The sequence below is a fragment of the Melitaea cinxia genome, chromosome 27 (assembly GCF_905220565.1).
Source record: "Melitaea cinxia chromosome 27, ilMelCinx1.1, whole genome shotgun sequence".
Taxonomy (NCBI): domain Eukaryota; kingdom Metazoa; phylum Arthropoda; class Insecta; order Lepidoptera; family Nymphalidae; genus Melitaea; species Melitaea cinxia.
The window spans coordinates 271,074-292,232 of NC_059420.1; the positions used below are offsets into that span (position 1 = coordinate 271,074).

General features: G+C 44.1%; 1 protein-coding gene across 1 annotated transcript in view; it reads left to right on the forward strand.

Moving 5' to 3' along the window:
- The window catches only part of LOC123667233 (leucine-rich repeat serine/threonine-protein kinase 1), an 81,492-nt gene that overhangs the window by 41,816 nt on the left and 18,517 nt on the right, over window positions 1-21,159 (forward strand). The window contains exons 7-30 of the mRNA XM_045601188.1: window positions 3,196-3,334; window positions 4,031-4,171; window positions 4,756-4,923; window positions 5,005-5,113; window positions 5,263-5,426; window positions 6,035-6,195; window positions 6,730-6,876; window positions 7,279-7,435; window positions 8,218-8,391; window positions 9,230-9,319; window positions 10,056-10,150; window positions 10,556-10,747; window positions 12,385-12,475; window positions 13,206-13,367; window positions 13,504-13,605; window positions 14,355-14,496; window positions 14,721-14,920; window positions 14,994-15,068; window positions 15,215-15,360; window positions 16,224-16,331; window positions 16,924-16,993; window positions 17,741-17,857; window positions 18,790-18,868; window positions 20,524-20,648. Of these exons, the coding sequence (XP_045457144.1) occupies window positions 3,196-3,334; window positions 4,031-4,171; window positions 4,756-4,923; window positions 5,005-5,113; window positions 5,263-5,426; window positions 6,035-6,195; window positions 6,730-6,876; window positions 7,279-7,435; window positions 8,218-8,391; window positions 9,230-9,319; window positions 10,056-10,150; window positions 10,556-10,747; window positions 12,385-12,475; window positions 13,206-13,367; window positions 13,504-13,605; window positions 14,355-14,496; window positions 14,721-14,920; window positions 14,994-15,068; window positions 15,215-15,360; window positions 16,224-16,331; window positions 16,924-16,993; window positions 17,741-17,857; window positions 18,790-18,868; window positions 20,524-20,648 (3,154 nt within the window). The remainder of the gene's footprint in view (window positions 1-3,195; window positions 3,335-4,030; window positions 4,172-4,755; window positions 4,924-5,004; window positions 5,114-5,262; window positions 5,427-6,034; window positions 6,196-6,729; window positions 6,877-7,278; window positions 7,436-8,217; window positions 8,392-9,229; window positions 9,320-10,055; window positions 10,151-10,555; window positions 10,748-12,384; window positions 12,476-13,205; window positions 13,368-13,503; window positions 13,606-14,354; window positions 14,497-14,720; window positions 14,921-14,993; window positions 15,069-15,214; window positions 15,361-16,223; window positions 16,332-16,923; window positions 16,994-17,740; window positions 17,858-18,789; window positions 18,869-20,523; window positions 20,649-21,159) is intronic.

The following is a 21,159-nucleotide window of genomic DNA, read 5'->3' on the forward strand; positions in this document are numbered from 1 at the left end:
GTCTGTCTGTCTGTTTGTTCCGGCTAATCTCTGAAACGGTTGGACCGATTTTGACGAGACTATCACTGGCAGATAGCTGATGTAATAACGAGTAACTTATGTTACTTTTATTTTAGAAATTTATTTATTTTATAACTCTGCGAACTGAACAATAACTTTTTTGTTAAATTCCACGCGGACGAAGTCGCGGGCACAGCTAGTAATAAAATAAAATTCTGCGTAACATGTACGTTCGGCCCCTAAGTCTCAGTGGATCACCAATGAAGCGTCTGTAGGATCGTTCCATTCAATAGCTCATATCAGCGGTGATGTAATCGAACGTGTCGACCTCTCGAATATATCGCCAGGTCACGCTGGGCACAAGGGTGGCTTATCACCTCGACTTTGTCTGATCTGGCGCACTTCCCTAAACACGCTCGACTTAAAATTAATCCACGTTTTTGTATCGAATCGAATTTTTTTTTTTTTGACGTGACAACGTCCAATAAACCGATGAACGCTGGCTGCACGCACGAAAAAGGATGACTCATTGGCCTGTGCGTCCGAGGAGATGTTTTTTTATGACGTCACGTTAAACTATCGTCCGTAAACCAGCTTTCTTTTTTTTTAATATCACTAGGTCGGTGAACAAGCGTACGGCTCACCTGATGGTAAGCGATTACCGTAGCTTATAGACACCTGCAAATCACCCCAATCCCCCCCAGGAGCTCTGGTCACCTTACTCACCAACAGGAAAACAATACTGCTGAAGCAATAAGCAGTATTATTTAGCAGGAAATTCCTGCTGTGCCCTACCTCAGTTACAGACAGCCAATTTTTTAATTCAATTGTACAACGTCCACGGACTCGTAGTTGGCACTGGCAATTTTAGGCTTATCCGCGTACATTATTTTTATTTATTTTTTACCAATAAGTATTGTAACTCTTATAAAAAAAATTACTCTGAATTGTGATACGTGGGGAACTAAAGAATCTTTATTGCACTTGTTGATGGAATGTGTGTTGCAGAGTCAGAGACAATTACTGTTTAAGAATTTAAAACTTTCGTTCGATGTTGGGGCGGTGCAAAATATTCTATCAGTGTCAGAATATGCTAGAATGATTTTTGGTTTTTATAAGTTGGCTAATAATTGAGTTTTTTTAAGGTTTTTTTTTTTTTGTACGTGTGTGACTATTTACCTTAAAAGTTATAATGGGACTGTCGTGTCTGTAGGATAAAAGTCCTTAAATTTAATAAAAAAATATAAAAAATAAGTATTTCAACTAACTAACGCGATCGATACCGTCCTGCCTTGCAAAATGTCAAACTGGCAAAACTTCTTCTTCAGAGTTGATGGCTTTCAACATTGCCAGATGAGCACAGATGATTGCGCCAATGTCACGTAGAAAACTTTAGGCTTACTAAATACTCGTGCGTTTTCGTAAGTTTGATAAAAAATATATATATGTATGTATATGTATATGTATGTATGTATATGTTTAATTATTTGAATATTTATAATAAATTTGTTGTAACTTGTACACCTATGCTGACGTTAGGCCATTTTCTTTGCCCTAAGGTTGCCTGGAAGAGATCGCTTTTTAGCGATAAGGCCTTTGTACCTAATGAATATATTGTCAATATTTTCTTTCTTTCTTTGATATGTATTATTTCTGTTTTTGGTGTACAATAAAGTGTATTATTATTATTATTATTATTTGATAAAAAATATATTAATATTAATAAATTCATTGACTAGCGATGCGATACGCGACCTAGGCATTTTGGTATCGGCACTGGTTACAGAGTGATCGTCAAAAAGCTTAAAACATCTGCAACGTATACGTCTGGACCTGTTATGTCTTTGTAAGTAAATAGTTTATATAGTCTATACAAATAAACAAAATTGGAGTGTCTGTTTGTAATATTAAAGTAACCTCTTCTTACTAAATGCATATGGATGTTTGGAGAACAGGATGTAAAGTTCCTCATCCCCCATTGAAAAGGGAAGATCCTCCGACCAGACGGATGTTGCGTCTAGTAGGCTAACGCCCCGAAGGTTGTTGTCGGGATCTTGTATATATACTCAAACACTTTGATAACTTTGATAGCGCGATGCCTACATCGCATAGGATATGTCAGTTTTTTCTAGTTTGTATGCCGCGCGATAGATGTCGCTACAGATGTACACACGTTGTTTATAACAAAATAGCATTCTTTATAATTTTTGTCTGTCTGTTTGTTTCTTTGGACTTTCACTGTCAGATAGCTGATTTAATAAGAAGTAACTTAGGCCACTTTTATTTTAAAATTTTTATGCGAACTGAAAAATAGCTATTTTGGTTAAATTCTACGCGTACGAAGTCGCGGGCACAGCTAGTTGTAACATAAAACTTGAAAATATAATTGACATAACGCTTAGGCAAAATTTAGTCTAAGACAGATTTAAGAAGGTTAGACAAGTAGTGAGATTAGCTTTAGTTTTCCTCTAAGGATATAAAATAGAAGATATGTGAGGCGTTTATCGGGTGCAGTGCATATCCGCCACCTTTGTAAATACATGGGAAAATTTGTAATCTTTATAATTGTGTTTTCTCGCAAACGAAAAAAACCGACTTTGATTACTTCGACAAGTAATACGTAAGTAGACGAACAAAATTAACAAATGTACTAGTTGTCCCTACGATTTTCGAGGGTTGCCCTCGATTCCTCTGGGATCCCATCATCAGATCCTGGTTTCCTTATTATTTGTTTATTTATTTATTCCATCATCTTATATCTAACATTACAGGATATTATTCTGATGCGTTAGTGTCGTTGTCGTATATATGTAGAATGTAAATACATGTCATATGAAGATAAAAATACAAAAATTGACATCAAATTCAATTCCATTATTTCATTTAAGAAAACAAAACTAAGTTATTACTAAAAATTCACAATACATAGCCAAATAACATAATCTATATTAATAAAAACTATAATAATTTCGTCAATTCAATAATTTTCATTAAAAAATAAAATAAATTAAAACCAATAAATAAATTTAAACCTAGCCTATTATGGTACCACACCAGGGATATCTCCTTTACAACAAAAACAAAGAATTATCAAAATCGGTTACGTAAACGTCGAAGCTATCCCCGAACATCATAAATAAAAAATTGAGTAACCTCCTCCTTTTTTGAAGTCGGTTAAAAATTGTGTAATCCCAGAGACGCGACGGGCAAGTGTCAGTACCGGTTCGCGTTCGACGTGAACGCGCGGGACGCGAGCGGCCAGACGGCGCTGTACGTCGCCTGCACCCTGGGCAACGCGGCCGTCGTGGACGCGCTGCTGGCGCACTCCGTGCCCGTGCTCCAGGTGCGTCGGCACTGACCAGCTCTGCACTACACTTGTGGCGTAGCAGGGGGGGCAACATACCCGGGCGCTACTCACAAAGGGGCGCCAGTGGTCCACGAAACATAAAGTTGCTGGATTTCATTAGATGGTTTTCGAATTGGGGGGGGGGGGTGGTTGCTAAAAGGGTAATGTGCCCGGAGCGCGAGTTAAGCTCGCTACGTCACTGACTACACTACAATGCAAAACTACATTACAATTAGGGCTGCCAGATTCAAGCACGTCGTTTCCGGGACAATTCGAGGATTACGAATTCGGTCGGTTGAAAAATATACTAAAATTGATAATATTTTTTGTAAGTCGCTAGAAAACTGGTATTCGAAATCCGGGACAATCAACTATAATTCCTGGACACGGGACAAGACACGTAATTCCGGGAAAACCCCGGATTTCCCGGCCATCTGGCAACCCTAACTACAATACATTACATTAATATTGCATACTACAATATAGCATAGTATAGTCCAGTATAGTACTGTACGCTAAGGTACAGTATACTGTACTACGGTTAGTACAAAAGGATTGTGTTTGGATTTGGTTGTGTGTGGATTGTATTGTGTGGGTAAGAAAGTCATCTTAGTGTAGACAATAATTGATAATAGAATTATCTATAGAGCAACTTCGCTTCTATATCTTATCATCTCTCCCAAGCCGTGTCAGCCTCAGCCGGCCAGTTCCGAGCCGGGCCCGCCGCAGACGCCGGTGGACAGCAGTCCGCAGCGCGCCGGCATCTCGCTCGGCATACACGCCATCGTCAGCAAGCTCACCGGTGCCGCGCCCAGGAACAGTGCTGTGAGTTGTTTATTTACACAACTAGGACGGAGAACAAGCGTATGGCTCACCACTGGATGGTAGGCGGTTACTGTAACCTGTAGACGTCTGCAGCGCCAGAAGCATCGCAAGCATGTTGCCGACCCTGTCCCTGACCGTGTCCAGGAGCTCTGGCCAGTTACATCTTACAAAATATGTTATAGATAATAGTGTTGCTAAAGACCATTTGCCCATTGAAATGAAGAGTGTACTGTTTGATTGAGTTTAATTTGAAAACATAGATATCATGATTACATACAGTGCGTGAACGCGTGTGATGTGAGTGAATGCGTGAAAAAGTTTGTGCGTAAGTGATTGCGTGTGTCAGTGAATGTGTGTATGCGTGTGTGAGTGCGTTTGTGCCTGCGTTTGTGACTGCGTACAAGAGTGCGTGTGTGTGCGTACATGAGTGCGTATGTGTGCGTACATGAGTGCGTGTGTGTGCGTGCATGAATGCGTGCGGGTCTGTGCGTGAATACACGTTTCATGTTGTGTATGTGTAGAGTGTGTATAGTTTCTCGTATTACTATTGTTGATTAAATACGTACATGCACTATGTCCGGCAGCCGGCGCCGGCCGCCGCGGCCGGGCAGCGCGTGCGCGCCGTGCGCGTGGAGGCGGCGCGCGGCGCGGACAGCTGCGTGGCGTGCGCGGCGCGCCTCAACCACGTGCGCGTGCTGCGCCGCCTGCTGGCCGCCGGCGCGCGCCCCGACGGGACCGCCGCGCCGCCGCAGGTGCGCCACCACACGACCCCCCCCCCCACACACCACACCCCCCCACCCCCCCACACGCCGCAGTAACGTGCCCGTGCGCAGGAGGAGGGGCGCGAGGCGCGGCGCCGCTCCCGCAGCGCGTCGGTGTCGCGCACGCGCTCGTCCGCCTCCCCGTCGCCCTCCGCCGTGCGCGCGCCCTTCGCCGACGACCGTGAGTGCTGAACTTATCAGATTATTTATACTCAAATTAACGCGGGTGAAGCCGCAGGACACAGCCAGACTATAAACTGACTTTGTTTCACAATTATACATGGGCACATGGAACTTCGCAATCTAAGAGTTTATGGTTCGTCACTGCAGGAGACGGGCCCTGGACGGCGCTGGCGGTGGCGGCGCGCGCTAAAAACGTCCAGGTGGCGGAGATACTGCTGGCGGCCGGCGCCACGGACCCCGGCGGTCGAGCGCTGCGCGAGTTCGCCAGACACGGTCTCTCCGAGCTCCTGGCGGCGCTGCTCGCCACTAAGGTGGGTCGTTTCTGGATACCATTTGAATTTGAGGGAGTTCTAGAACACAGTCCGTGCTCAGAGGTCAAAAATATAACTGAGAGGGAACTAGGTTAAAATTCCTCTGGATCAGTGCTAAAAATTAGCATTGCACGGGGATCAATTCTGGGTCCTTTTTTAAATACACATAAATGATGTACCATCTTACGTTAAGGAAATTTGTGATATAGTGGTATTTGCTGATAATTACATCGCTTACTTTTAAAGTTCATGAGAAAAAAGTAAATTAAGACGAACTTTCAGGTCCTTAAGGTTCCTTAAGGAGTATATTTTTAATTTGTAAAATGATGTCTCAAATATCCTTTTCAAGTGTACTTAAAATACAGCGATTTTTGCCAATGTAAGCAAGTGCTCGTACATTCTCCTCTTAGAAGCGTCCCAAGTTATTAGTAACGAGAAAACTGGACGCAGAAATATTGGTCGAGAATAAGCGATTCTCGATAGGAATATGGACAAAGTTAGGAGATTGGAACTTGTTTAAAATAGGATACCAGAATAATTATCGATGGTTGACTAGTGTTGGCGAAAATGGTAATGGTTCGGAGTTGGTTAGAGATTTGTTCGCCCAGGCGTACCCGGACCCCGACTACAAGCTGGACAAGTCGCGCGTGTCGCAGTGCGTGCTGAACACACGCGACGCTGACCCGGCGCTGTCGTACAGCGCGCGCTGCCCCACCACGCCCGTCATGGTCAACTGGCGCGAGCTGCGCTGCCAGCTGTCGCACCTGCGGTGAGCCCACCTCCGTCTGTACCACTACCAACACCAGTGTCACCACCAGTAAGACAGCCGGTACCTGATAATGTACCGCTAGATGACTAGACATACAGGAACAGCGTCTCCATGGCGCTGAGGCTTAATTCCAGTTAAGATAATAACATAAAAGCAGTCGGTCAGTTATCAGCGGACAAAATATCGGGTCATAAAACATCCAATATTTGGGTATAATTTAAGACTCACCCTTTTAGACCCTCCGTAATGTACTATAAATACTCTGCCAATACAAAACACCACTCTCATGAAGGAAGCCTGAAAAATATCCAGTTCTCAAGTATTTTTTTTTTTTTCGTGTGGTGAGTGAGATAGCCTGAGGTTTTGAGAAAAGTTACGGTTAAAGTATACAACGCGCTGGCAAAATTCCTGATTATGTTGGCCTCCATAGGCAATACCATGTTACCATCAGGCGAACTGTGCGTTTTTGCCATCTATAAATGATGGTAAAAAGGAGAAGAGCTAGAATCCTAGTAACCCACCGTGTGATGGCAGAATGCGCTGGCTGGTGTCGGCGGCGCTGCGCGTGAACCCGCGCCTCAGCGCCGCGGCCAGCGCCTCGCTGGCGCTCACCCGCCTCGAGCTGGCCAACAACGAGCTGCGGCTGCTGCCCCGGGAGCTCTTCTCGCTGCAGAGTCTCAGGTGAGCGAGGGGTGGCAGTGAGCTGGTTCTGTCAAGGTGGCGAAATGACTGTTAACCCTGAACTGGCCAACAACGAGCGGTTCTCGCTGCTGCCTGAACTGTATTTTCTAGCATGGATTACTGCTAATATACTTATTTGATAAGCTATTATCCCACTGTACACATTTCATGGCAATAAAGATTATTATTATTATTCCACTGAATTGGTCCTTCGAGCCGGATCTAAAGAGCAAGACCTCGATTGTTTGGATTGCTATTGCATTTATTTATTTTTTATTAATTGTGTATATTCATTTATGTTTCCTTTTTCATACATTCATTTTTCTATTATAATACTCTCCCAGGCTCCCACGATACTCTCAGCCATCAACTTGCTAAAGTAAATAAATCTTGGTGAAACAGATACCTGAACGCGGCTCAAAACAAACTGGAACGTCTGCCGACAGCGAGTGATCCCTTCGAAGACGAAGTAGACGGCAGGCAGCGCCGCGGCAAGAAGCAATCGAAGAGGAGCGCCGAGGTCTACACCGCACCTGTTTTGCAGGAACTTTATTTACAGGTAAATGTATAAATCACTCTCAACTTAATATATCCAATACCAACCCTGAAAATTGTAAAAATTTGGAGAGGTTCACAGAACAATTGAGGAGATCTGTTATCTATTTTATAATTGACGTAAAATAAAATAATTTGTATTAAAATAGTAATTGCGTGTCTTTTAAATAATTTACATCAAACAAAGTATCATCATCATCATCATCATCATCATCATCCTCATCATCATCATCATCATCAACAACAACATCAACATTAACATCAACATCAACATCATCATCAACATCATCATTAACATCATCATCAACATCATCAACATCATCATCAACATCATCATCATCATCATCAACAACATCATCATCAACATCATCAACATCATCATCACATCATCATCATCATCATCATCATCATCATTATCATTATCATCATCATCATCATCATTCGAGCCTATCGCAGTCCACTGCTGGACATAGGCCTCCACAAGTTCGCGACAAAATGGCGTGAACTCATGTGTGCTGCCCATAGTCACCACGCTGGGCAGGCGGGTTGGTGACCGTAGTATAAAGGCGTATAATAAAACCGAATACTAACAGAGACTTACTCTAGCTTTTGTCGCACTACCTTCATCTAGTACTTGCCAGGTAAAACTAAACGGACACTAGGCTAGACCGTGTATATATATATATATATGGCTATATGTATGGCTAAGAATACGCTGCTTTTTCATAAACAATACTGTATGTTTTCCTAGAGGCACTTAATATTTATGCTTCTAAACTTCTTCAGGATAATCGTTTAGAAGAACTTCCCCCGGAACTCTTCTCCCTCCCGTCCCTGACCAGTTTGGACGTTTCCAACAACAAGCTTCGCGCGCTCCCTCCTCAGATGTGGCAAGCGCCCGCCCTGAGAGACCTGAACGCCGCCCTAAACCATCTGAAGGAACTGCCCAATGGGGATGAGGTAAGGTCCAACAATATCCAATAAAGGATATTGTATTGTAGGTATCAGTTTGGATATTGAGTGCTAGGAATAGAGTGGGGATCAGTACAAAAATTCAATAGTCATTATGATCTGAAACCGTGCCGATAATTGTACGTGACTCAGCATTTTAGCCTGAAACATCCCACAGCTGGACATAGGCCTCTTTCTTCATGTGGGAGATGGATTAAAGCTTAATCCACCACGCTGCTCCACTGCGGGTTGGTGGATATATTCCCTACTATGGGTAACGGTCGCTATCAGGTATTTATGATAATAAACGACAGCTTAACGTGCTGTCCGAAGCATGGGGGGGAAACCCAAAAGGTCAGACATTCAAACCGGAAAGAAATATTTGTACAAATGCAAACATCCGTTCCGAGCGGGAATCGATTGTACGTGACTAGTAATTGGGGTATTGTCTACCAAACAGCAGAAAAGCAGCGTGGTGGGTTGATCCTTCTCCTGTATCAACCAAAAATCTTACCAAGACGTATGATTTTTCAAGATTTTCAGAATTTCTTGTCCAATTCGTTAAAACTAATTTTAGAAACATGCTTAACTAATTCTGCTCTTGTATTTGAATTATGAATAAGAACAGCTATTTTATCAGATATCCTTGATTTTATTTTGAACTTAAAACCTCCATAATTTTAGAGAAAGTAATCTTACCGCCAGAAATCTCACCAGCTTTATCCCGTGTGATACCTGAACTAATATTTAGCAGACTCCCAAACGATTTAACAATTAGATCCATATTCGAGACCCGTAAGTGTCGGTAGCGCAGTAGCCCCAGTAACCAGCTAACCCTCGTCCGCAGGGAGCTCCAGAGACGCCGCAGTCCCCCGCAGAGCCCTCGCCCGGCGCTTCGCCCTCCGTGCACTCTGCTCCGTTCGCTTTTGACCAAACCGTAAGTCATGCCATACTAACACGCTAACTATAATCATTGTTGGTATAATCCTAAAAATCTTTTTGCTAAAATTCCTCTTAGATATCTTTACTATTAAATATTAAAAGTAATGTTAGAGTTATGAAGGTCTCCTTAAAGCTTGACTGGCAGTAGATGATTATGACGTCGTTTTTGACCTGGTGTGCATTTGGAAAAATAATACTAAGACTGATATTAATACAGCATCAAGAGAGAAAAGTAGGTTATAAGTCAATCCAATAGTGTCGTTGATACCTTAAATACAATTTGAAGATGATTGTAATTTTTTTTTTGTACAAAAAGGTTGCCAAATAAGCGTACGGCTCGCCTGATGGTAAGCGATTACCGTAGTTTATAGACGCTTGCAACACCAGGAGCATCGCAAGCACATTGCCGAATCTACCTCCAACTCCCCCCCCCCCCGAAGCTCTGGTCTACTTACTCACCAACAGGAACAACACTGCTTGAAAGCAGTATTATTTAGCTTCGATTTTCTGTAAGGTCGAGGTACTTCCCAGTATCTTCTATAATGTATTTATTTCACCAAACAGTTTTAAAGTTTCCAATTTACAAGCACCAGAAACTGTGTTAAAATTTGTTTGATACAAAACAATATGTCCATTATTTGATCTCGGCATTTCTATTAGCCTTATTTAGTTATTAATTTTTATTCATATTAATATTAAAATATTTCCCACGATATTTTGTGGTGTTCCAGAAGTCAACTTCTCGCAGTCCATCTCTGGACGTCAGCGAGTCTTCTCATGACGAAGACGACGTGCCCACAATCGGAAATAGGGCAGGGAACGCTGTGTGAGTTGATTTAAGAATTCCAATTGTATTGCAAGGGAAAATCAATAAAAACACACTTTATAGCCCACAAAGTGGACATATTTCATAGAAAGTTGGCACAAAAGTCTGTCATTATAGCCCACAAAGTGGACATATTTCATAGAAAGTTGGCACAAAAGTCTGTCATTATAGCCCACAAATTGGATATATTTCATAGAAAGTTGGCACAAAAGTCGGTCATTATAGCCCACAAAGTGGACATATTTCATAGAAAGATGGCACAAAAGTCAGTCATATCCTCAAGGCCGCACCGCAACACCCGCAACTCCTATATGCTCCGCTCGACGCGTGTTGTGTACGATATCCCATCCCAGATCACGTATCAGATCCACCTTCCATGCCACTCCACCTCACCACTGCCCACAGCTGGGCGGAGGCGCGGCGCGCGCACGAGTGGCGCGGCGCGCGCGCGGCGTCCCCGCAGCGCTCGGGCGCGGCGGGCGGCAGCCGGCTGGCGGCGCTGAACCTGGCGCACAACCAGTTCTCCTGCGTGCCGCCGCCGCTGGCCTGCCGCGCGCCCGCCCTCGCCAGGCTCAACATGGCCTACAACAACCTCCGGTCAGTGCATCTCTGTATCGTAGCGCGCTGGCGGCGCTGAACCTGGCGCACAACCAGTTCTCCTGCGTGCCGCCGCCGCTGGCCTGCCGCGCGCCCGCCCTCGCCAGGCTCAACATGGCCTACAACAACCTCCGGTCAGTGCATCTCTGTATCGTAGCGCGCTGGCGGCGCTGAACCTGGCGCACAACCAGTTCTCCTGCGTGCCGCCGCCGCTGGCCTGCCGCGCGCCCGCCCTCGCCAGGCTCAACATGGCCTACAACAACCTCCGGTCAGTGCATCTCTGTATCGTAGCGCGCTGGCGGCGCTGAACCTGGCGCACAACCAGTTCTCCTGCGTGCCGCCGCCGCTGGCCTGCCGCGCGCCCGCCCTCGCCAGGCTCAACATGGCCTACAACAACCTCCGGTCAGTGCATCTCTGTATCGTAGCGCGCTGGCGGCGCTGAACCTGGCGCACAACCAGTTCTCCTGCGTGCCGCCGCCGCTGGCCTGCCGCGCGCCCGCCCTCGCCAGGCTCAACATGGCCTACAACAACCTCCGGTCAGTGCATCTCTGTATCGTAGCGCGCTGGCGGCGCTGAACCTGGCGCACAACCAGTTCTCCTGCGTGCCGCCGCCGCTGGCCTGCCGCGCGCCCGCCCTCGCCAGGCTCAACATGGCCTACAACAACCTCCGGTCAGTGCATCTCTGTATCGTAGCGCGCTGGCGGCGCTGAACCTGGCGCACAACCAGTTCTCCTGCGTGCCGCCGCCGCTGGCCTGCCGCGCGCCCGCCCTCGCCAGGCTCAACATGGCCTACAACAACCTCCGGTCAGTGCATCTCTGTATCGTAGCGCGCTGGCGGCGCTGAACCTGGCGCACAACCAGTTCTCCTGCGTGCCGCCGCCGCTGGCCTGCCGCGCGCCCGCCCTCGCCAGGCTCAACATGGCCTACAACAACCTCCGGTCAGTGCATCTCTGTATCGTAGCGCGCTGGCGGCGCTGAACCTGGCGCACAACCAGTTCTCCTGCGTGCCGCCGCCGCTGGCCTGCCGCGCGCCCGCCCTCGCCAGGCTCAACATGGCCTACAACAACCTCCGGTCAGTGCATCTCTGTATCGTAGCGCGCTGGCGGCGCTGAACCTGGCGCACAACCAGTTCTCCTGCGTGCCGCCGCCGCTGGCCTGCCGCGCGCCCGCCCTCGCCAGGCTCAACATGGCCTACAACAACCTCCGGTCATTGCTGTTTTGTATTATTCCTTGTCAATTTATTTACAAATATTAACACAGTCTTATTTACACAATTAGAAGAATGATTTAAAAACTAGCTGTACACTATAAGAACCAGTCTCTATTTCAAAAAGAATCATTAAAATCTGTACACCCAGTAAAAAGTGACCAATGTGTGAGTCGTCAAAATTAATTATGACGATAATATATTCCAATATGCGTTGAAGACAGTGTTACTCGAACTATCGTAAGACATCATGTAAGCGAATAATGGGATAATCGAGCAAAAAAATTAGATTTTAAATGCCATAATCTTCGATGGAATAATTTGACCTCGGGATGCCAAACTTCCTGTTTCGTTCAGAATTAATGACTGTCTCTGATATATATACGTATATATATTGAATGATTACATGATTGTAATAAATCTGCTACAGGTCAATGTCGTACGTGACGTCTTACCCCACCAGCTTGCGGCAGCTGGATCTCAGTCACAACGAGATCACTTGCTGGCCGAGCTTGCCCCAGGTAAGTGTTTGTTTTGCGTCGAATACAATAATAGATGTATTGTTAGGGTAAAGTATTTGAAAACAGGTCAATATTTAGCAATCATACTTGTTATTAGCTGCTATTATATAGAATCGATTTTCATATAAGACCCCCGGTGTGAAAATAATATAAGGCAAAAAATCTACTGAACGAATGATTCGTTACGTACTTGTCTCTCGATAGATGGCGTTACTGGCGTGGTCTAATAATGCCATCGATCGATCGATAGATGGCGTTATTTGATTCGTTTATTTACCATTGGATATGGTGTTAATCTTTATCTTAGACTAAGTCTTTTTGTGCCTAATTAAAAAGTCGATCTGAAGGAGTAAACTTCAGTGCCTCGGAGCTGATATACAGACTTTTTGTTGTGAAATTCTAGTATGAAAGGATTTGCCATTTATATTTTTGTTAATTCTGTTCTGTTCTTGATGCATCACAATTTATCAACTATCGTCCAAAAATTTGCGACGAATAACTTCACCGTGTCCAATTTCTTAGTCCTTGATCCAAGACTAGACCAGGTTTCAGTTGAGTCGAAATAATTTGCATAGTCAACAAATCAGAATCATTTTTTAAAATTTCGCTGTCAAAATAGACACTTTTTTACAGGATTTAATGCCGTCCTAAGAATCATTAAAGTAAAAAAAAAAGAAAATAAAAATCACGTATTTTACTTTATGACAATGAGTTCGTGTCGTCTCCGTAGGTGGAGAACTTCGGTTCGAGCGAGGGCGACCCGCTGGCTTGCTTCTGTCCGTCTCGGGAGGCCCGGGCTCGTCCGCGCTCGTCCGGCTCCGTGCGCTCCCAGCTACTGAGTGCGGCCTGCCCCGCCCGCCGACACCTTCGCCTCGAGGGCCTGCGAACATTGGTGAGTATTTGTGTGCAGTGACTCCGCTTTCTGCCCCGGGAATTATTGGTTCGATTCCGACCCTGAGTCTAGGTGTGATATATGTTTGTTGTCATAGAAGCAAAAAAATCTGTACGACACGTGCTTTTAATTCCAGATCCTAGCCAACAATATGCTGACGCGTATCCAGCTGACGACGGACGATGACGGCCTCGTGCCGACCACTGAGCAGAGCAGTGATGAAAATGATGATGAATGGGTAAGAGGCACAATAAATATTCATCCATTAATTCAGACCGACTTTCAGCGAACTGTAACTTCTTATTCTAGATTACACAATGTCCATGTCATTTTGTGGTAAAATATAAAAGGCAGTGTAGTTCCATGCCTTTTCAGTAGATGGCGCTGTTTAGTGTATTATTAATAAATTGTAGCGTTAGGATGTATTTGTACTAAATTGTAAGGTTTTTATTTCTGGTACTACGAGCCCTCCTAGAGGGCTCCCCTTGTTCCTTCGCGGCCCTTGTCTATAGTACCCGGCCCCTCTCACCGGTGACGCTGTAAAGAACAAAACTAAACATTCCGAAAAAAAAATCTGGTACTCAGGGGTAGATTTAAACTAGGTAGTGTTTGGAATTAATTTATTTTGGTCGAGAAATAGGCGATACTACTGTATATCAAAGAAAAAGATCTCTTTAATTATTTTTAACAAACTTTAAAAAAGGAGGATGTTACTAAATTCCTTGGTACCATGCTAAGGAAACCAGGATCCGATGATGGCATTCTAGAGACATCGAGGGGAACATTTGAAAATTGTAATGGAGACCAGTGCTTTTATTAATTTTTTTTCATATACTTACGTTGTATTACTTGTCGATGTAATTGAAGTCGGTTTTTTTTTCGTTTATGAACAAACACAATTATCAATTTAAGAGATCAATCCATTTTTTGCTCTATGTCACCACACATTGATGGTCAAGTGCACCCATCTTGGTCTGTTCCGAGCAGAACAGCCGAGGCTCCCTGAAGGCGAGGCTCCTGTTCCCGCTGCTGTCGATGCTGGACGTGTCGAGCAACCTGCTCCGCTCCGTGCCGCCCGCCCTGCACCTGCTCACAAACCTCGCGGTGCTCAATCTCAGCGGGAATAAGGGTGAGGACAAAAAAGAGGATTTAGAGGAGCTAGTGGGATAAACAAGGTGATTAATATGAAATTTATCGTGACATTTTGGATACGCGCGTGAGATACTCTTGGTGAGACATTCATAGACTAGGCGTAGGCTTGTTTGCCATTATATGGTAGTGTTATAAGGCTACGTGTTGTATCTTCCGTCGTCTTCCATCAATGAGATCTGCAGTAACGCTGGTGTGTTACAGATATCACGGACCTGCCGCCGCAGATGGGCCTCCTGACGCGCCTGTGGAACCTGAACACGGCGGGCTGCGCTCTAAGCGAGCCGCTGCGCTCCGTGGTCCGCGGCCGCAGCCGCAGCGTGGACGTGGTGGGCTACCTGCGCTCCGTGCTGCAGGAGGCGCGGCCCTACGCGCGCATGAAGCTCATGGTGGTCGGCGTGCAGGTGACCCCCCCCCATACACACGCGCACATGTCGACAGGGTCGAACGATTCATAACACTATCTCTTCATTACAGGGTATTGGGAAGACCAGTCTACTGGACTGCTTGAGACAGGAGTCTGCCATCCATCATCGGAGGAAACCTACTGATGTAAATATTTCCACTTTTGTTTGAAACTTATTATGTTAACTGTCTTCTTAACTTTTTGTTTTGTATTTTGTCAGTCCAGTCTAACAAGGCTAAGTAAAACCTGATTGTTTCTGTATGCATATTAATATTGTGCGCCATTTCCCCAGCACTGGGCGAAGCGCATGGGCAACAAGTCCGGACGGCGCGGCATGTCCACGGTGGGCGTGGACATCGGCGCGTGGGTGTACGAGCCCACGCGGTCCCAGCGCGGGCCTGTGACGTTCCGAACGTGGGACTTCGGTGGCCAGCAGGAGTGAGTGAGACAGACTACCTAGTGTATCGTGTGAGATGGAGGGGTAACAAGCTGCACGACCGAATAAGATGAACGAGTATCATAGATCGTGGGAGTAAGTGAGATAGATATAATAAGCAAAGGGACTGAGTAAGATGGACGAGGATAACAGGTAGCAGGAGTGAGCGTCATAAGTGATGTAATGCAAAAGTAAACGAGATGCATGCTGTGATCATCAGACACGGTGGATATTGAAAGAGAGCGTGGGGTGCTGTTTGTTCGCTGTAACACATTGATTCACAGATTTGCGCGCTGTAGTAAACAAGTCAAAATAACACTTTTCAAAGCCTACTGTCAATCGTTCAACACGAGCAGCCTGAGCATACAGCGCACTCCGCGTCCAGTATAGGGTTGCCAGATGGCCGGGAAATCCGGGATTGTCCCGGAATTACGTGTCTGGTCCCGTGTCCAGGAATTATAGTTGATTGTCCCGGATTTCGAATTCTACTAGTTTTCTAGCGACTTACAAAAAATATTATCAATTTTCGTATATTTTTCAACCAACCGAATTCGTAATCCTCGAATTGTACATGCTTGAATCTGGAAACCCTAGTCCAGTACAACAACGCGTTCAGGATGTCGTTCGGTTTGCCGCGCTTCTGTACCGACTGCTTCCGATCATTGGACAGCGGCACGCCTCGTTGTGGCCGCGATGCACGGAGCATCGACCACCATCCTGGGAGTCCCATTATTTTGTCGCTGGGTACAGCTCCAAGCTTCCTTTTTTAACGACCGAACGAATCTCATCGACCAACCTTCCTACGACTTTTCGGAACTTTCACTTCTGCCGTGTGTAAATTGCACTCACATTTTTTGGTCACCAGGTACTATGCGACCCACCAGTACTTCCTGACGAAACGTTCCCTGTATCTGGTTGTGTGGAAGGTTACGGATGGGAGGAAGGGGCTCGCCAGCGCCTTGCAGTGGCTGAGGTATGTCTCCTTCGTTCTTTCACTTTTTTCCGTATTCTGTTTTGAATTTAATAAGATAAATTATATCGATTTTTGTGATACAAGACTAGCCCGTTGGCGCAGTTTGTAGCTTTCTGTTTCGCGGTTTACGGGTTCAATTCCCGCCTGAGTCTGGGTGTAATATTTGTATTTATATATTTATAAATATGTAGATTTTAACACAAGTATTGAGTCGCTTACCATAGGAGTAGACGATTGTGTGTGAATGTTATAGATATTTACTAACTGACTCAGCAAACGTTGTCTTGCCGCTAAACGCTATTTAAAAATAGGGGTTGGTGGTAGAAGGGTGAAAATTTAGGGTTGTATGTATTTTTCAACGCCAAATCATAATAAAATAACAAATAAATAATTTATCTAAAAATTAAAAAAATTTGGCGTGGGCTACCCTTAACATTTAGGGGGATGAAAAATAGATGTTGTTCGAATCTCAGACCTACCCAATAGGCACACAAAATTTCATGAGAATCGGTCAAGCCGTTTCGGAGGAGTTTAACTACAAACACCGCGACACGAGAATTTTATATATTAGATTTATTATGTACTCGTGCAGGTCAATACAAGCGCGCGCCCCGGGCTCGCCCGTCATCATGGTCGGTACACACTACGATCAAGTTGTTAATGTGAGTATTCAATTACTGTTTGTGGACAAAATAAGTGATATGTTTGTAAAAATCTGCAGCAGATATGTACTTAAGTATGTTTATTGTTATTTGGATTGACAAATATGCTTTTTAAAGATTTTGTTCAATTAGCCAATGTTAGTTATTTTCCAAATGACTTTCTTGTTTTCGATGGAAAAGAAACTTGTCACTGATAACATCGAGCCTTCGGTCTGATGATGGTCTCATAAGACGACCCAGAAATTTTATACGAGAAACAAATTCTGAAACTGAACATTATTCTGATTAAAGCCCATTTCTAACATCCATTCTTTGTTAAGCTTATTTATTTATTTTATTTTCTTACATCTAATATTACAGGCATAACCCAATTCATTAGACATAGTAAAGGAGACAAAAAGCAAAAAGAAAAAAATAAATAAACTACAATTAACAATTAGCTGACTTGAACATAATACTAAAAACAAAACAATGTAACATTAATAAATATAAAAATATTAAATTCATTTCTCATAACATATTATATACAAAGTAACTTTTGCGAATTCACTCCACGAACAAGAAAAAAGGTCTAGTGTGTCAGCCACCAAGTTCAGCGTTCTGACTGAACGAGCAAGGAGTTGCACACTAGCTTGGTACTGCCGTTAATCGATATCTTAATGAAGTCAGCCTTCGAGCTGGTAACCTTGAGAGTTCCTCCCCCCACCACCCCTCTGTGCCCGAAGCCCTCACCCGTGCCGCCCGCAGAGCAAGGCGAGCGAGAGCGACAGCCCGACGGCGCTGCAGCGGCTCATCCGCGGCGCCGTCATGGCGGCGCCCGACGCGGACAAGCTCGGCCTGCCGCGCGTGCTCGACTCCATCGAGGTCACTCGCACTTTACTGATTATTATTGTAGTAGTCTTCATTAATTCTGCTGTGTGGTTACGGCAGTAAAGAATATAGCCACCCCCCCCCCTCTTTCCGTGGGTTTTGTAAGAGGCGACTAAGGGAAAACACGTAAAGAATATAGCCACCCCCCCCCCTCTTCTTGACTAAGGGAAAACACAGTTCCACTACCACCTTGTACCTTAAAAGGCTGACCGATATCGGGATGATCATCCAAATGCTGGCTTTGAAATACACAGGCCGAACACGGGCAGCAGCGGTCACCAACCCGCCCGCCCAGCGTGATGACTATGGGCAACGCCATACAATGTGTAGGCCCATGTCCAACAGTGGACTGCAATAGGCTGAAGTAATAATTAATTAATTGTGGTTTATAGTGAAGCTACCATCGATTCGGAATGTAGATTCTGCAGGGGAGAATCGGGACGAAACTCTGCAGTTACTCTTCAAAACTAAATATGATTTAGTATAAAGTTGGTGGGTACTATCTTACATGAAATACAACGTCACTTATCACAGCGGTAGTGTATACATGGATGTGCTTGACAGAGATAAATGTGGTTATGTGCGCACGTGTGTGCGTACAGATATGCGAATTATTATCCATACATCTTTTATATCTAATAACTATAATACAATGACTTAACAAGTTAACACAATGGTGGCGAACAGCGAACTATGTTTTATAACAAAAGGAAAAATGACAAGTAGAAATCATTCAATCAAGTCAACAGATTACAAATAATATTGAATTACTCTACAACATCCCCAATAGATGGCACTATTAGTTTCATGTGATTTATTATCTTAACAATATCAAAAGTCTGATAAGCTGATCTACCCGCTATGCAGTAACTCGGTGGGCACTTAAATGAAGAAATTCAGTTGACATTACAATTCTTTGTCTAAAGGTATCATGCAGCACTCGCCACAATATAAAACTGCTGGCTGACATCATCTACTCCGTGGCTTTTAGCGTCAAACCTCCAGGTAAATATATTTTGGAGAATCTACAAATATAGCCATAATCTAAAATCTGGTGTCTAACACTTAAATTGTGGGGAACCTTTATCGCTTGTTGTACATTTATTTGTTGATTTACGGCCGAACCCAATATTCAATCTAAAGATAGAGATAGGTAGTTATCATCGACTGCTAATAACTAGCTATCTATCCTTTGTAGTTGTCCCAATAATTCGCATAGGGGACTACTATCTCCAGTTAGCTGTAGATAGACCGGCTACCTGAGCTCTTCCTTACATTCCCGTATACGCAGCGTCACAGACGGCCTCAGTTATGTTACACAGATGTTTTATAGTATTTAAATTTGTCATGCAAATTTTATTCATATTAAAGTAATCTTGTTTTATAAAAATATGGACAAATTAATTTTTACACAGACTTTTTAATTTATAATAAATTATATTATTTTAATATGGAATGCATGGTAAATCTAGTAACGGAACGTTTTAACACGACACGAAAAGACGCTACGACGTCATTACGCTTTATTGAATCATTGTTTCGTTTGAATTTGTATAATTTTTTTACAAATCAAAATTCAAATTATACAAATCATTGCAAATTATAGGTACAATCATTCACCAAATTGTTTGTTTTATTCACAAGATGAGTAAAGTAAGTATTATTTCACAAGAAACTTATTATTTTTATTCAATTAATTGTTGCAAAAGAGCAATATCACTTGAACTGCTACTTGAACTTGAGTCTGCCATTATTTTTCACTCGAAATTAATTTTATTTTAAACAAAGAAAATACTTTTTCAATTAATAAATCTTAGTTATCCTCCGAAAACTATAGATCGGATATTGTTGTTACTAAAGATAACCAACGTTACTGACAGATAGAACTATATTATTATTGGGACGCTTACACTGTCATTTTCATACGAACTGTTATCTCTAGTAAGCTATCCTCCCTCTCGTCGATAGACAGCTTTGAAGGATAAGATTGCCTATCGTCGACAAGTTTATTGGGTCAGTAAAATGAATGATAGATAGATATTTCTGTCTCTAGTAGGACATAGCCAGAGATAGATTGAATATTGGGTTCGGCCGTTATTAGGTTTTTTATACAAATAGGTCGGCAAGTCAATAATATCCGATGGTAAGGAATTACTGTAACTTATAGACGTATGTATGCAACACCAGAAAAATTGCAAGCGCATTGTCGACTCTACCCCTAACCCTAAGAAGATCTGGCTACTTTACTCGCCACAGGCAGCAGCTTGAAAGCAGTGTTATTTAGCTGTGATCTTCTGTAAGGTCGAGGTATTATCCCATTCGGGTTGCTCCATATTTTGAGCTGGATATATCCTGCTGTATCCGCCAACCCGCATTGGAGCAGAGTGGTGGATTAAGCTCTGATCCTTCTCCTACATGGGGAAAGAGGCCTATGCCCAGTAGTGGGATATTACAGGCTGAAGCGTTATATCCTGCTATGCTGTAGTGCGGTTAATGTTAGGTTAGTAAGATTAACCAACAGTTGTTAACATCTTACACATAAAATTCTTGTGTGACAATGTTAGTTACCCTACTCCTCCAAAACGGCTGGACCATACACTGACCAAACAAATATTTTTCTTGCTATACTGTGTGAACCTAAGCTTCCCCCTCCCTCCCAGGCAGCAAAGAGCCTCTGTTAGAGCAGCGCGTGCCGGCCACATACCTGGCGCTGGAGGAGTGCGTGCACAGCCTCGCCGCCGACCTCAAGGAGCCCGTGCTGAGACACGAGCAGTACAAGAAGCTGGTGAGTGGGATCTTACGTTAAATGACCTATAAAATTTCATCAGATTTTGTCAACTGTAAAATAAATAATCAGACAAAACTTCTTTTATAGACAATATGTTATATAAGCTGTGTGGCTACGGCACTATAGAATTTAGCCACCCCCTCTCATCCCGAGGGTGTCGTAAGAGGCGACTAAGGGATAACACAGTTCCACTACTACCTTGGAACTTAAAAAGGCGACCGATGGCGGGATAACCATCCAACTGCTGGCTTTTTAAATGCACAGACCAAGGACGGGCAGCAGCGTCATCGGTGCGACAAAGTCAGACCTGCGGTCACTAACCCGCCTGCCCAGCGTGGTGACTATGGGCAACACGCCAATTAATTATTACTTCACGCATTTTTGGCGTAAACTTGTGGAGGCCTATGTCCAGCAGTGGACTGCAGTAGGCTGAGCTGACTGATAGACAATATGATTTATCTCGATTTCCTTGGCTTTGACTAATGTTCGAGAATAGACACGAAGTGGT